We start from the raw sequence: 16871 nt of genomic DNA on the forward strand, positions 1-16871 counted from the left end.
TGCTGCCTATGACCCCCAAAACACCGTCCCCACCGTCAAGCATGGGGGTGGAAACATTTTGCTTTGGGGGTGTTTTTCTGCTAAGGGCACAGGACAACTTATTCGCATAAACGGGAAAATGGACGGAGCCATGTATCGTGAAATCCTGAGCGACAACCTCCTTCCCTCTGCCAGGAAACTGAAAATGGGTCGTGGATGGGTGTTCCAGCACGACAATGACCCAAAACATACAGCAAAGGCAACAAAGGAGTGGCTCAAGAAGAAGCACATTAAGGTCATGGAGTGGCCTAGTCAGTCTCCGGACCTTAATCCAATCGAAAACCTATGGAGGGAGCTCAAGCTCAGAGTTGCACAGAGACAGCCTCGAAACCTTAGGGATTTAGAGATGATCTGCAAAGAGGAGTGGACCAACATTCCTCCTAAAATGTGCGCAAACTTGGTCATCAATTACAAGAAACGTTTGACCTCTGTGCTTGCAAACAAGGGTTTTTCCACCAAGTATTAAGTCTTTTTTTGTTAGAGGGTTCAAATACTTATTTCACTCAATGAAATGCAAATCAGTTGCTATCTTTTATTTAAAGTTATTTTTTCGATTTTCCTTTTGATGTGCTATCTGCCACTGTTACAATAAACCTACCATTGAAATGATACTGTTCTGAGACTTTATTTCTTTGTCATTGGACAAACTTACAAAATCAGTGAGGGGTCAAATAATTATTTCCGCCACTGTATGTGGTGCTGTATTCTCCTATATAGTATGTAGTGCTGGCTCATTACTGTGACCTGCGTCTCATCTTCGCCAAGATTTTTTATTTATTATTTATTGTAATTATATATACAGTACTTTCAATTTAGCTCCTAAATTTTTCAGTTTAGGAGCCAATGGCTCCTGTTTGTTTATTTTTTTAGTCTGGAGCACTGTAGGTCGCTGAGAAATTGGGTACCTATCGGGAATCGCCGTTGTGGAAACTGTTCTTATTGTAAGTTTAACCCCCAATGGGATTTATTAACCTTTGGAGGTTTGCAATATAAAGTAAAGACTCTGATTACATGCAGGAGCAAATATGTTGTATATCTCATGTACATTTGGTAGATTTTATTTAGGCAAGACTATTAGGAACATGAATGAAAGATTTAGAGACCATTTGAATTCTATCCACACAGGGAAAGGTTGCCCATGATTAATAGAACATGTGAGATTGGAACATAATGGTGATAGAGGGTTTGCAGGGATCGAGTTAATGTGTAATCCACCACAAGGGGGCAACGACAATCGAGAGCTTTTGAGGAAAGGCAAGATGGATCCGGAGCTATGGGCCCATTAGGCTTAAATAACAAATGATTTAGGAGTATTTTTGTAGATAGTACATAGTTTTGGTTTGTGATCTCTCTTTTGATTTTATGTTCTAATACATGTTTTTATATATAGCACCATACCTCTGGTGACATCACTAGTATATGCCGCGCAGAGGTTCTGATGCATAAAGATGACGCTCGTACGTCAGAATGTCAGTGGCCCGAGGAAGCGCTGAGGTGCGAAATGGCCGTTGCCGTAAGTTACTGCCTGCTGTATGTCGATCTGCCCCATGCCTGTACTGATATAACAGTTCTGAAATAAATAAACCCATCTTTTTGGCGAGTGCCGCTCATGTTTTTCTCTTTTGTGGGATATGTGCATGAAGACTTAAGAGCAGAGCACCGCCGTTAGTGGGAGACCTGACTCGAGAGCAGAGACTAATCGGAGGAATTTGGGCAGTGCCACCCCGTCTGTATCTTGACAGTTGTTTGCAAAAACGATAACTTATCCTGCAAAAAATAAGACCTCATACAAGTACATTGTTGAAAAAAAGTTAGAGCTCATGGAATGCGATTTTAAAAAAATTGCGTGTGGTCACTAAGGGGTAAATTACAACTCAGCCGTCCCACTCCCCTCAATAGGATGGCTACATCCTATTCAGGTTTTTCAAACCACTCATCTGCTGGGGTGCTGGATCTGATATTGATCAACAGAAAAAAAAAAAAAACATGGACGGCCCCTTTAATATATAAAGTGGCTGATTTTCCAACTCAATGGAGGTGCACCATTTCTGCACCTCTTGCCAAAGATGCATTTAACACTATGTGAAAGTCCTTGATAAGCGGGGAGGGGGGACAGAAGAGTTGCATGCACATGACTTTAGAAAGGTGGGTAAATACTCACCCATTCATCCTGCAGGGACTTTAGGATCGCAGGGATACTTGTAGCAGAAGGTGGCTTTGGACGAATTGGATGAGCAACTAAATGAGACAGATGTCAGTGTAAGATTCAATTCATTATTTTTTTTAACAATGAATTTATGGTGAAACCCATTTCTTATGTATATGTGGTAATAAAAGTTGTATAAATGATATAAAACAAAGAATAAGAATAAAAAGAATGAAATTTAAGAATTTTTCCGAGAATTTGACGTTGATGACCCATCATCAGGATAGATCATCAATATCAGACCAGAGAGGGTCTGCCACCTCGGACCCCAGCCAATCAGCTGTTTAAAGAAGCAATCCTGTGAGCGCTCCAGCCTCCTTGCAGCTTACCAAGCACAAGTCCATTGTATAGCGGCTGTGCTAGGTAAGCTGCAAAAGGGGCCAAAGTGCTCACTGTAGTGCTGAGGTATCCTCAAACAGCTAATTGGCTGGGGTCCGAGGTGTTAGACCCCCTCTGATCTGATACTGATTACATAACATGAGGATACAACATCAATTAAATCTCTCAGAAGCCCTTTAAGCAAGGTTTACAAGAACTGCTAACAGAATTCTAAAGGAAATACTAAAACATAACTAACCTTTAATATCAATCAACTGATCTTCACTCAGTGGTTGATTAGTTATTGGATCTGTCCCATTTTCAGCCAGATATTTCTCAATGAGGCGCCTATCAAAGACATGACCCGACAGGGGAGACACACAAGGCCGGTCTGTCACCTCATTACTGACTGTAAGAAGAAAGTCACACACATCATTGAGAGCTTAATACATAATAAAGCAAGAATTTATATAAAATACATTAACCCCTTAAGGACCGGGCCATTTTTCACCTTAAGGACCAGACAGATTTTTGCAAATCTGACATGAGTTACTTTATGTGGTGATAACTTTGGAACGCTTTTACTTATCCAAGCCATTCTGAGATGGTTCTCATCATATATTGTACCGTACTTCATTACAGTGGTAAATTTGAATCAAAATATTTCAATTTTTATTTATAAAAAATACCAAATTTACCCAAAATTGTTAAAAATTTGCAACTTTCCAAATTTAAATTTCTCTGCTTTGAAAACAGATAGTAATACCTCCTAAAATTGTTATCACTTTACATTCTCCATAGGTCTACTTCATGTTTGGATCATTTTGTGAATGCCATTTAATTTTTGGGGGACATTAAATGGCTTAGAAGTTTAGAAGCAAATCTTGAAATTTTTCAGAAAATTTCCAAAAACCCACTTTTTAAGGACCAGTTCAGGTCTGAAGTCACTTTGTGAGGCTTACATAATAGAAACCACCTAAAAATGACCCCATTTTGGAAACTAAACCCTCAAGGTATTAAAAACAGATTTTACAAACGTGGTTAACCCTTTAGGTGTTCCACAAGAATTAAAGGGTTTATCCCACTTAGCCCATTTATACTTACCTGCTGCCAGCGCGCCGTTCACTTCCTGGATTCCAGCTCAGGGCGGGCTTCATCTCGATTGAAGTCTTCTCCCGGCTGGGCGCTGAACTGAACGAACACGCCGCCGCGCATGCGCGATGGCGACTTATTCCTGCCCAGTATAGTGCAGAGCTGATGTGTGTGTTCGCGGCTCTGTACTATTCTGGCCAGGAAGAAGTCACCATCACGTATACGCGCGGCGTGCGCATTCAGGACAGCGAGCGGCCCGGCCGGGAGAAAAGGAGGAGTCTTCTGCGCAAGCACGGCAAACGGGATTCCGGAGAAGAGAGGTGGCCGTAACCAGGGGAGACCGAATGACAACGAGGCAAGTGGGGATGAATTTTATCCTAAACAATGGGAATTTGTTAATCAAATATATTTACAAAAATGATCACTGTCAAATTAACAGATTTAACAGTGATCATTATGATGGGATAACCCCTTTAATGGAAAATGGAGATTAAATTTCAGAATTTCACTTTTTTGGGCAGATTTTCCATTTTAATCATTTTTTTCCCCGCGAACAAAGCAGAGGTTAACAGCCAAACAAAACTCAATATTTATTGCCCTGATTCTGTAGTTTACAGAAACACCCCCATATGTGGTCGTAAACCGCTGTATGGCCACACGGCAGGGCGCAGAAGGAAAGGAACGCCATATGGTTTTTAGAAGGCAGATTTTGATGCACTGGTTTTTTAACACCATGTCCCATCTGAAGCCACCCTGATGCACCCCTAGAGTAGAGACTCCAAAAAAGTTACCCATTTTAGAAACTACACCCATCAAGGTATTCAAAGCAGATTTTACAAACTTTGTTAACCCTTTAGGTGTTCCACAAGAATTAAAAATGGATATGAAGTTTCAGAATTTCACTTTTTGGGCAAATTTTCCATTTTAAATCATTTTTTTCCGCTAACAAAGGTTAAAAGCCAGACTAAACTCAATATTTATTGCCCTGATTCTGTAGTCTACAGAAACACCCCATATGTGATCAAAAACTGCTGTATGGGTTATACGGCAGGGCACAGAAGGAAAGGAACGCCATATGGTTTTTGGAGGGCAGATTTCACTGGGATAATTTTAACTTGGCATGTCACATTTGAAGACCCCCTGATCCACCCATAGAGTAGAAACTACAAAAAAGTAACCCCATTTTGGAAATTACGGGATAAGATGGCAGTTTTCTTGGTACTATTTTAGGGTACAGATGGTTTTTGGTTGCTCTATATTACACTTTGTGAGGCAAGGTAACAAAAAAAAAAAAAAATCTTTTGGCACGGTTTTTATTTCTTGTTATTTACAACGTTCATCTGACAGGTTAGATCATGAGCTATTTTTATAAAGCAGGTTGTTACGGACGAGACAATACCAAATATGTTGTTTCAGTTCTACATAAAGCCTTTTTGAAAAAAAAAAGGATTTTTTAGTCTCCATATTCTGAAAGCCATAGTTTTTATTTTTTGGGCGAATGTCTTATGTAGGGGCTAATTTTTTTCAGTATGAGATGACAGTTTGATTGGTACAATTTTGCGGTGCATATGACTTTCATCGCTTGCTATTACATGTTTTGTGATGCACGGTGACAAAATGGCTTTTTTTTACACTTTTTACAATGTTCACCTGAGGGGTTAAATCATGTGAGTTTTAAAGAGAAGTTTGCTACGGACGCAGCGATACCCAATATGTATACTTTTTTTTATTTAAGTTTTATACACTAATATTTTTGAAACAAAAAAATATTTTAAAAAATCATGTTTTAGTGTCACCATAGTCTGAGAGCCATAGTTTTTTTTTTTTTTTGGGCGATTTTAGGTAGGGTATCATTTTTGCAGAATGAGATGACTTTGGTACAATTTTGGGGTGCGTATGACTTTGATCGCTTGCTATTACACTTTTAATGATGTAAGGTGACAAAAATTGCTTTTTTTTACACATTTTTTTATGGTGTCTATCAGACGGGGTGGATCATGTGATATTTATAGAGCCGGTCGTTACGGACGCAGCGATACCTAATATGTATAATTTTTTATTTATTTAAGTTTTATACACTAATATTTTTGAAACAAAAAAATCCATTTTTTAATTGTCACCATAGTCTGAGAGCCATAGTTTTTGTTTTTTTTTGGCGATTGTCCTATGTAGGGGCTCATTTTTTGCGGGATGAGATGACTATTACATTGGTGCTATTTTTGGGGGCATGCGTTTTTTTTTTTTTTACTTTATTTCTGTCCCACTCTGGGACTTGACTTTTGGGGGTCTGATCCCCTCTGCAATGCATTACAATACATCTGTATTGTAATGCATTGCCTGTTAGTGAATGACACTGAGTCATGCACTAACAGGTTGCCTAGAAGACACAGCTTGAGGGCTGTGTCAGCACCCGTAGAAGGCAGGTCCTGATGCCATGCAAGGCATTGGGCAGCCTCTGCACGGCATCAGGCCGCCTTGTCACACATCGAGTCCCCGCCACCTCAGTGCAGGGACTCTATGTGCTCCATCACCGGCCGCAAACAACTTGTGTCGGTCAGCGCAGACCGCGGCATAGAAGGGGTTAAATCGCTGGCATCGGCTTTTACAGTGATGCAGGCAGATACAGCAGGGGCCCGGCTGCTTGGAACTGCCTGACCCCTGCAGTGATCGGGCGCGCACAGCTCCGGTGCCCGCACGATCATCCCGCCGAGCATGTACGACGGAAAATGCATTCTTGCAATGCATCCCCTGCTGTACATGCATGGCTTTTTGCATTAAGGGGTTAAAAAAAGAATACATTTTATTGACCTAAAGATTAGTTTCTTTAACCTCTAGACGACCAGCGCCGTACATGTACGGGGCACTGATTAGATAGGCACAGGTGCCGAGTTCGATCAGTGGCAGAGGCCTGCCTGCATCTGCTGAGATCAGTGAAAACGCCAATGCTGGCGGATTAACCCCTTAGATGCCACTGTCAATGCTGACTGCCACATGTAAAGGGTTTGCAGAAGGAGGGAGCTCCCTTTCACCACATGGGTTCCCCGCTGTATGATTGTGGGGCGTTTATGACTGGTATAGCGCAGTGTTCTGTATAATTTAACTCCTTCAAGACCTCTGCTGTACATGTACGGCAGAAGTCCGGTCTTTAAACATGGCGCCTGCTTGCACATGCAGCGGGCACCATGGCCGCCGGGTTTCTGCTATTTAAAATATTAGACACCCGCGGCATATGTATGAGATACATGGCCATACATAGCCATCCCCTTCAGATGCTGTGGTCAAATGTGACCCCGGCATCCGAGCAGTCGAAGTGAAAGCCGCGCACTTCCGCTCCTGTAACAGGAGGGCGGGTGCCGGCTGTGTGATACGGCTGGCACCTGCTGCTTACATTTGTATGAACGAGTTACTTTCACACTTGCGTTCGGTGCGGATCTGTCTGGTTTCTGCACAGACGGATCCGCACCTATAATGCAAACGATGGTATCCGTTCAGAACGGATCCGTCTGCATAACAGCTTTTTCAGATCTGAGTTTTCACATCGTGAAATCTCAGATCGGACAGTATATTCTAACACAGAGGCGTTCCCATGGTGATGGGGACGCTTCAAGTTAGAATATACTAAGAACTGTGTACATAACTGCCCCCTGCTGCCTGGCAGCACCCGATCTCTTACAGGGGGCTCTGATCTGCACAATTAACCCCTCAGGTGCCCCTGTAAGATCAGGTGCTGCCAGGCAGCAGGGGGCCAGACCTCCCTCCCTCCCCAGTATTAAATTCATTAGTGGCCAGTGCAGGCTCCCCTCTCTCCCTCTCCCCCCCCCCCTCCCCTCTGCGGCACCTGAGGGGTTAATTGTGCGGATCACAGCCCCCTGTAAGAGATAGAGTGCTGCCAGGCAGCAGGGGGCAGTTATGTACACAGTTCTTAGTATATTCTAACTTGAAGCGTCCCCATCACCATGGGAACGCGTCTGTGTTAGAATAAACAGTCGGATCTGAGTTTTCACGATCTAACTCAAATCCGATGGTATAGTCTAACAGAGGCGTTCCCATGGTGATGGGGACGCTTCAAGTTAAAATATACCATCGGATTGGAGAAAACTCTGGTATATTAAAAGTTTACATTAAAAGTCAATAGGGGACAGATCAGTTTGCAATTGCACCATATTGTGTCAACGTCAAACGGATCCGTTCCCCTTGACTTGCATTGTAAGTCAGGACGGATCCATTTGGCTCTTCACGGCCAGGCAGACACCAAAACGCTGCAAGCTGCGTTTTGGTGTCCGCCTCCAGAGCGGAATGGAAGCGGAACGGAGCCAAACTGATTCATTCTGAACGGATCCTTATCCATTCAGAATGCATTGGGGATGAACGGATCAGTTCGGGGCCGCTTGTGAGAGCCCTCAAACGGATCTCACAAGCGGAACCCCAAACGCAAGTGTGAAAGTAGCCTTAGTTATATTCATTTGTGCCGCAGGCCGCCCTAAAGCATGTTAAAAATGGCCGCTGTGCCATCTTTAATAAATCATTTTTATTTTTTTTTATTCCTCAGGGCCGCACCGGGGGGCAGTAGGAGATGAGCGCTATCCATATTCATCTGTATAGCCGTCCTCAGGACAGCGATACAGATGCCTGTGCTGCGGCAGGGCAAGGGAGGGAGAGGAGTCTCCCTTCCCTGTTCTTCTGATATGCTGCAGGCACTAATGCCTATACCAACAAAACAGAACAGGTACTATATAATACCCAAAATATCTAATTTTTATTAAGACATAAAAACAAATACAAATACATATATGTAGAGACAATACAAAGTGCCCACAGCGGCAGCTCACAACTACACTGTAGCAAAGTATTAGAAAATCACTGCAGTACCACAACAAAGTGTGGGGACTCTGCATACTGTGTGTCTAGAACAGCATATCATTCATATAAGCTGTCTCCAGCTGTCTTAGACATGTGATGCAGATATATCGGGTGTGGATATCATCTATGTGGTCTGGCTAATTCGGTATTTAATTATACACTTCTATGCAACAAAAGGATGCAAATATTATGCTTTACCGAGGAGGTCAGAATCTCTCTCTTACCCGATATCTAGCAGTGTGTGAGTGGGCTGTCACTGTCTGGCGTGGTCCTCGACGCGCGTTTCGCATATGCTTCTTCAGGAAGCATACGCGAAACGCCTGCAGCCTATCAGAGGCCGGCTCAGGCGTCGCTTTGACGTCATTATCATCGCGCCGCCTGAGTCTTGCATCGCACCACTGCTGATGGTAAGTATTAGTGTTTTTTTTTTCCTTTGGGGGGGGGGGGGGGCTGGCACTATGGGGGCATCTGGCATTTCTTACAGCCCCATTTTTTTGGGGGTGGCACTCTGGGGGCATTTATTTCTTGCCTATTTTTTTTGGGGGGGGGGGGGCACTATCAGGGCATTTCTTACTGGCACATTATGGGAGGGCACCATGGGGGAGAGGAGCACTATGGGGGCATCTGGGGGCTTTTATTGGCACACTATGGGGGGCACTATAGGGGAGAGCGGCACTATGGAGCATGTCTTCAGTTCAGTCACTGTACGGTTTTTGGACGGAGAAAACACATGGAACTAGGGCTGAAACGATTAAATCGAAGTAATTCGACACAAAAAAATCCTCGATGCAAATTTTTTGCATCGAAGATTCGTTTGTGTCATGTGACCACGGATCGGGAGTGAAGCAGCTGCTGATGGCACAAGGGGGCCAGAGCTGCTGATGGCACAAGGGGGCCAGAGCTGCTGATGGCACAAGGGGGCCAGAGCTGCTGATGGCACAAGGGGGCCAGAGCTGCTGATGGCACAAGGGGGCCAGAGCTGCTGATGGCACAAGGGGGCCAGAGCTGCTGATGGCACAAGGGGGCCAGAGCTGCTGATGGCACAAGGGGGCCAGAGCTGCTGATGGCACAAGGGGGCCAGAGCTGCTGATGGCACAAGGGGGCCAGAGCTGCTGATGGCACAAGGGGGCCAGAGCTGCTGATGGCACAAGGGGGCCAGAGCTGCTGATGGCACAAGGGGGCCAGAGCTGCTGATGGCACAAGGGGGCCAGAGCTGCTGATGGCACAAGGGGGCCAGAGCTGCTGATGGCACAAGGGGGCCAGAGCTGCTGATGGCACAAGGGGGCCAGAGCTGCTGATGGCACAAGGGGGCCAGAGCTGCTGATGGCACAAGGGGGCCAGAGCTGCTGATGGCACAAGGGGGCCAGAGCTGCTGATGGCACAAGGGGGCCAGAGCTGCTGATGGCACAAGGGGGCCAGAGCTGCTGATGGCACAAGGGGGCCAGAGCTGCTGATGGCACAAGGGGGCCAGAGCTGCTGATGGCACAAGGGGGCCAGAGCTGCTGATGGCACAAGGGGGCCAGAGCTGCTGATGGCACAAGGGGGCCAGAGCTGCTGATGGCACAAGGGGGCCAGAGCTGCTGATGGCACAAGGGGGCCAGAGCTGCTGATGGCACAAGGGGGCCAGAGCTGCTGATGGCACAAGGGGGCCAGAGCTGCTGATGGCACAAGGGGGCCAGAGCTGCTGATGGCACAAGGGGGCCAGAGCTGCTGATGGCACAAGGGGGCCAGAGCTGCTGATGGCACAAGGGGGCCAGAGCTGCTGATGGCACAAGGGGGCCAGAGCTGCTGATGGCACAAGGGGGCCAGAGCTGCTGATGGCACAAGGGGGCCAGAGCTGCTGATGGCACAAGGGGGCCAGAGCTGCTGATGGCACAAGGGGGCCAGAGCTGCTGATGGCACAAGGGGGCCAGAGCTGCTGATGGCACAAGGGGGCCAGAGCTGCTGATGGCACAAGGGGGCCAGAGCTGCTGATGGCACAAGGGGGCCAGAGCTGCTGATGGCACAAGGGGGCCAGAGCTGCTGATGGCACAAGGGGGCCAGAGCTGCTGATGGCACAAGGGGGCCAGAGCTGCTGATGGCACAAGGGGGCCAGAGCTGCTGATGGCACAAGGGGGCCAGAGCTGCTGATGGCACAAGGGGGCCAGAGCTGCTGATGGCACAAGGGGGCCAGAGCTGCTGATGGCACAAGGGGGCCAGAGCTGCTGATGGCACAAGGGGGCCAGAGCTGCTGATGGCACAAGGGGGCCAGAGCTGCTGATGGCACAAGGGGGCCAGAGCTGCTGATGGCACAAGGGGGCCAGAGCTGCTGATGGCACAAGGGGGCCAGAGCTGCTGATGGCACAAGGGGGCCAGAGCTGCTGATGGCACAAGGGGGCCAGAGCTGCTGATGGCACTGGGGGGAACTGATGCACTTGGGCTGATCGCACAGTGGGGAACAAAGAGTGTTGGGGGCTAATGGCAGGGCGTCTGAGTTTTTATAAAGGAAAACAGTATTTTTTTCTTATTAGATTACTCGATTAATCGTAAAAAATAAATCGATAGAATACTCGATTACTAAAATAATCGTTTACTGCAGCCCTACATGGAACGCGTGTGGCCTTTACCATGGAAAGTGGCAGGGCAGTCTGGTGTACCGCCTGTCTGCCAGCGCTACAGTACGCGCTGTTTTAGTTTAAATGGACGGAGAGGGCTGGCAGTGCGCCTGCGTGAGGGGCGTGGCCGCCGTCCACGTGATCGCGTGTATGTCAGCTGACGCGGCGGGCCACATCCCTCCTTGCGCATGCGCACCTGCCGTGAGGGCAGCCCATACACCGCGCGGCTTCAGTGACGTCCCAGCGCACTCGTGAACGTCGCAACATGAGGGCGTGGTCAAGGCGGAGCGCGGCGTTGGCTGACCGATTGAGGTAGTGGGAGGAGTTGTGGGTAAAGCAAAACAGCTCCTATTACTGCACTCACGCTAATGATGGGAATGATAATAAACCAGCATGGGACCTCGGACGGGACATTTTTGGCAGGCAACCCCGTGAATCTAGATAGGGTGTCATAACTTTTATAACCGATGATAATGCTCACCGCTCAAACAGTGTGGTCATTACTTTGAATGACACATGCTGGTCACAAATTAGAGCGGAGACAAAAAACAACCACCAGATGCAAGTGCAAGGGTTAACACTTGCTGGTGCCAGATAAGGAGAGGAAACAGAAGACAGCCAAGAGATTGAAGTGCCCTGGATAGCACCTCCTAGTCGCACACCACACGGAGACAGAAAAGTGGCGCTCTATCTGTTCAAGGGCTGAAGGTATCTGCCTTCGAAACGTGTCTGGAGTGGAGGAATTGGACCTGACAAAAACCGGCTAATTTGGAATCTTAACAGCTTGATGCCATTTGCTGTACCATTTGCTGTACTAAGAAAGCGCTTTCTAAGGAAAAGGAACCGCAGCTCCTCCGGACATAGTGCGGCAACCTACAAATGATACTAGGGAGCCTGTGAGACGCAATCACCTATGCCGCTAGAGATATGTGGAACACCCATTCCAATTAAAGAAACCCACTGCGAACCTGCGGTGAGATAGAGACCACTCTCTCACCCGCAGCCGTACCTGTGGAATTGCAAGACCGGACCGCACACTATTTCTATTCAACAGCAAGGCAGGATTGTAATCGTCACCAAGAGGTAAGCTTACCCTGAATCTACACGTGAGTAATAATCCAATACTGCTGAAAGTGTGATATCTATTGCTCCTAAAAAAAAAATATATATTAACGCAGCTATATCGCTGCCACGGCTGAATTCAAACCTTGCCGAATTAAAACCCTTGTGGACTGTAACATTGAAACACACGGTTTAATTTCAGAAACTGTGCGGATTGTAAAGTCTAAATACAAGGTCGACTCAGGATATTTGCTACATTTTAACACTTGCGTTGTTTTTTTCCGGCATAGAATTCAGTCGTCGGGGCTCTATGCCGGAAAAATCCTGATCAGGATTATCCCAATGCATTCTGAATGGAGAGAAATCCATTCAGGATGCATCAGGATGTCTTCAGTTCAGGACCGGAACGTTTTTTGGCCGGAGAAAATACTGCAGCACGCTGCGCTTTTTGCTCCGGCCAAAAATCCTGAACACTTGCCGCAAGGCCGGATCCGGAATTAATGCCCATTGAAAGGCATTAATCCGGATCCGGCCTTAAGCTAAACGTCGTTTCGGCGCATTACCGGATCCGACGTTTAGCTTTTTTTGAATGGTTACCATGGCTGCCAGGACCTAAAGTCCTGTTTGCCATGGTAAAGTGTAGTGGGGAGCAGTATACTTACCGTCCGTGTGGTTCCCGGGTCGGTTCAGAGTGACGTCAGGGCGCCCCACGCGCATGGATCACGTGATCGCATGGATCACGTCATCCATGCGCATGGGGCGCTCTGACGTCATTCTGGAGCGCCCCGGGAGCCGCACGGACGGTAAGTATACTGCTCCCCACTACTACTCTGGCAACCAGGACTTTAATAGTGTCCTGGCTGCCATAGTAACACTGAACGCATTTTGAAGACGGATCAGTCTTCAAATGCTTTCAGCTCACTTGCGGTGTTACGGATCCGGCGGGCACTTCCGGCAAATGGAGTACACTACGAATCCGGACAACGCAAGTGTGAAAGAGCCCTTAGTAATACGGCAAAAAGTTAGATGGACTTTCACTACTGCCGAGCTCCCTGAGAATAAGGGATATTATATTATCTTCTACTGTGACTGAATACTTTTATAATTTGAGCACCGATAGATCTATATTCAACACTATTTACTACTACTCTCATTTAACTATTTGCACCACTATTCCAGCATCAGAAGCAGCGGCGCTGCTCTACGATACTGTGCTGTATACCATGTTGCATATACCGCCGCTCCGTCCCCGGACCCTATTGACTATAATGGGGACGGGGGTGGAGCTCCGGCACAGCACGGCAGTTCGCGGTGAGAGGCCGCCGGACTAAAAAAGTTGGACATGCAGTACTTTTAGTCCGGCGGCCTTTCACCATGCACTGCCGTGCTGCGCCAGAGCTCTGCCCCCATTATAGTCAATGGGGACGGAGCGGTGGTCCGGCGAAACAGCGGAAGGACGGATCCGACAGGGTGAACAGCCTGCCGGATCCGTCCTGCCACAAGTGTGAAAGTACCCTTAGTTATATAGCTACTGAATGAGACAGAAGAAGGGATGCCTTTTAACATGTATATCTCCTTGAGAAGCCAATTTGATCCTAAAGGGTTAATTCAAACTGTAATCTAAACTGTGTCCTGTCACTTTTATCTCTCTGCTCCTGTCCCTTAATCTGATCACTGCTGCAACAAAGGCATCAGCCGACAGCCTCAGTGTAACCTGTTCTTTTAACTCAAAGAATCGAATGAGTCACTAACTAATCGGATCTTTAGATTCTTTTAACCTGAGACTCATTCGATTCTTTCTAGACTCCCTCCTGTACTTGTGTCAGTGACCTAGAGCTGCTAGTCCTTGCCTCAGCTCTGATTGGTTGGTGGGCGGGGAGGGGCTGGCAGAAGCAGCTTCCACTCTAGGATCAGATTACACTCCTCCCGAGCCCCTCCCCGCTGCCAGCGTCTCGCTCTCTGTGTGCTGTGACTCACTGACTGAGGAGCTGTTTCAAACGGTGCTGCCTCCGGACAGAACGGCAGCTCCTCACCCATCGCCCGGGCACCTTTGAAAACGGGCTGACAAATACCCAAGCGCCAGGACTAAATTTCTGGTCGCCATGGCGACCTGGGATTTGTCGAGCCCTGGTTTATCATATTCACTTAGTACCAGTCACTGCTGTAGCCATCGGAGTCCAGTTAATTTGTCAGTCTATCTGTAGCTAGGACAGACCTTGCCCACTATTTGACCGGGAAACCAGGTCATCCAGCTTATTTATTCACCTAATCTACCACCTGCTAGATCGAAATTGATTGTGTTTTAGCTATATCAGTGGACTGCTACTACATTGGTTTTTTTATTATATATTTTATCGCATTTTACAGGCCTGCATATTTTTAGGATACCAGCACCATTGTGACTTTGTTTTTTTTTCGTGCATACTAATAAGTGACAAGAATTTTTGTACTATTTTACACACTGGTATTAATACCCAATATCTCTTATCCAATTAAAAATTATTGTCACCTTACTAACTGTGTGGTCCAGGTATAAGAGTGCCCATTCTTTCTTTTGTTACAATTTTTCCTTAGTGACCGGAGTGCGACATCTGTCTGGTGCACCTTGCCATCTTGAACCAGGGGCAGAGCCGTCCTATACCCCCTTTTTATCATTTTGTAAATGTCATTTTATTTTTTTAGGAAGTTAGAAGGCTTAAAATTTTAGAAGCCATTCTTAAAGGGAACCGGTCACCAGGATTTTGTGTATAGAGCTGAGGACGTGTTTTGCTAGATGGCCGCTAGCACATCCGCAATATCCAGTCCCCATAGCTCTGTGTGCTTTTATTGTGTAAAAAAAAACAGATTTGATACATATGCAAGTTAACCTGAGATGAGTCCTGTCCCTCACTCATCTCACATATAGGACTCATCTCAGGTTAATTTGCATATGTATCAAATCTGTTTTTTTCACACAATAAAAAGCACACAGAGCTATGGGGACTGGATATTGCGTATGTGCTAGCGGCCATCTAGCAACCCGTGTCCTCAGCTCTGTACACAAAATCCCGGTGACAGGTTCCCTTTAAAAATTTTCAGAAAATTTCCAAAACCCACTTTTTAAGGACCAGTTCAGGTCTGAAGTCACTTTGTGGAGCTACATAGTGGAAACCCCCCATAAATTGTAGAAACTATACCCCTCAATGTACTCAAAACTGATTTTACAAAATTTAACCCTTTAGGTGTTCCACAAGAATTAAAGGAAAATGAAGATGACATTTCTAAATTTCACTTTTTTGGCAGATTTTCCATTTTAATCCAATTTTTTTCTTTAACACATCGAGGGTTAACAGCCAAGCAAAACTCAATATTTATTACCCCGATTCTGTGGTTTACAGAAACACTCCACATGTGGTCGTAAACTGATGTAAGGGCAGTGGATGGCCCCCATAACGGGGCCATCCGCGGGTGCCCCCCCCCATAACGGGGCCATCCGCGGGTGCCCCCCCCCATAACGGGGCCATCCGCGGGTGCCCCCCCCCATAACGGGGCCATCCGCGGGTGCCCCCCCCCATAACGGGGCCATCCGCGGGTGCCCCCCCCCATAACGGGGCCATCCGCGGGTGCCCCCCCCCATAACGGGGCCATCCGCGGGTGCCCCCCCCATAACGGGGCCATCCGCGGGTGCCCCCCCCATAACGGGGCCATCCGCGGGTGCCCCCCCCATAACGGGGCCATCCGCGGGTGCCCCCCCCCATAACGGGGCCATCCGCGGGTGCCCCCCCATAACGGGGCCATCCGCGGGTGCCCCCCCCCATAACGGGGCCATCCGCGGGTGCCCCCCCCATAACGGGGCCATCCGCAGGTGCCCCCCATAACGGGGCCATCCGCAGATGCTTCCAGTCCTAAGAGTTGTCGTCATGTGAGGGATCTCAGTATGACCATTTATGTACTTACATTCCATTATTCAGAACCACCCTCCTTTATGTATCCACCACCTCTCTTCCCAACTTACATAGGGTATTTGACCATGCAAAGGCATGCCTTTCCAAATGGAGGGCAGTGTTACCAAGGACGCACTATCACTTTGCGTCATCGTTTGGTTTCCAATATGCCTCTCGTTTGGCATCCTGGTTACCATGCACCACATGCGCTCCCTCCCTCTATCTTTTATTTGCCAATTCGCTTCACTAATCGCGGGCACGATGAGGTTATGTCCGGCATCACATGTTCGCATCACGTCAGCAGGGAAGCAAATCATCCGGGAAGGTGCGTGCAGTAAAGGCATTTAAATGCCGCAACAGACAAGTCACAGGTTGCTGGTAGGTGGACCCCTGAGACCAAAGGGGTATTGGGCATTCCTGTTCCCACAGGTGGGCATGCCTGTACCTAAGGGCATGTCACATATACGCTTGCGTCCACTAACTATCTGAGCTGCCCTCTTTACTCCCCCCCACTCCTCTTTGCTAATGTACTAGATGTTCTAGTACTTTTCTGCCTGCACTACACTTAAAAAAAATAACACCTTTATCTGTCTATTATTAAAACATATCAACAAGGACATCCCATAAAAGGGGACAAAACAGGCAAACAAATGGAGGGGTAAAGTTTCTGCCAATAATGGGTGCCTATAATTGATCGCACCACTGTCACTTGTTGGTCAGAAGTACGTATCTGCTGAGGGTCAGCTAAAGAATAGCGTGCCTCTAATACATTGACTC

General features: G+C 47.2%; 1 protein-coding gene across 1 annotated transcript in view; it reads right to left on the reverse strand.

Annotated features, from left to right (window-relative positions):
• The window catches only part of PRPF19 (pre-mRNA processing factor 19), a 297502-nt gene that overhangs the window by 266172 nt on the left and 14459 nt on the right, over nucleotides 1–16871 (reverse strand). Inside the window, exons 2-3 of the mRNA XM_040436035.1 lie at nucleotides 2823–2972; nucleotides 2201–2277 (exon numbers count right to left, since the gene is read on the reverse strand). Coding sequence (XP_040291969.1) covers nucleotides 2201–2277; nucleotides 2823–2972 — 227 coding nt within the window. The remainder of the gene's footprint in view (nucleotides 1–2200; nucleotides 2278–2822; nucleotides 2973–16871) is intronic.

Source organism: Bufo bufo, chromosome 6, assembly GCF_905171765.1.
Source record: "Bufo bufo chromosome 6, aBufBuf1.1, whole genome shotgun sequence".
Taxonomy (NCBI): Eukaryota; Metazoa; Chordata; class Amphibia; order Anura; family Bufonidae; genus Bufo; species Bufo bufo.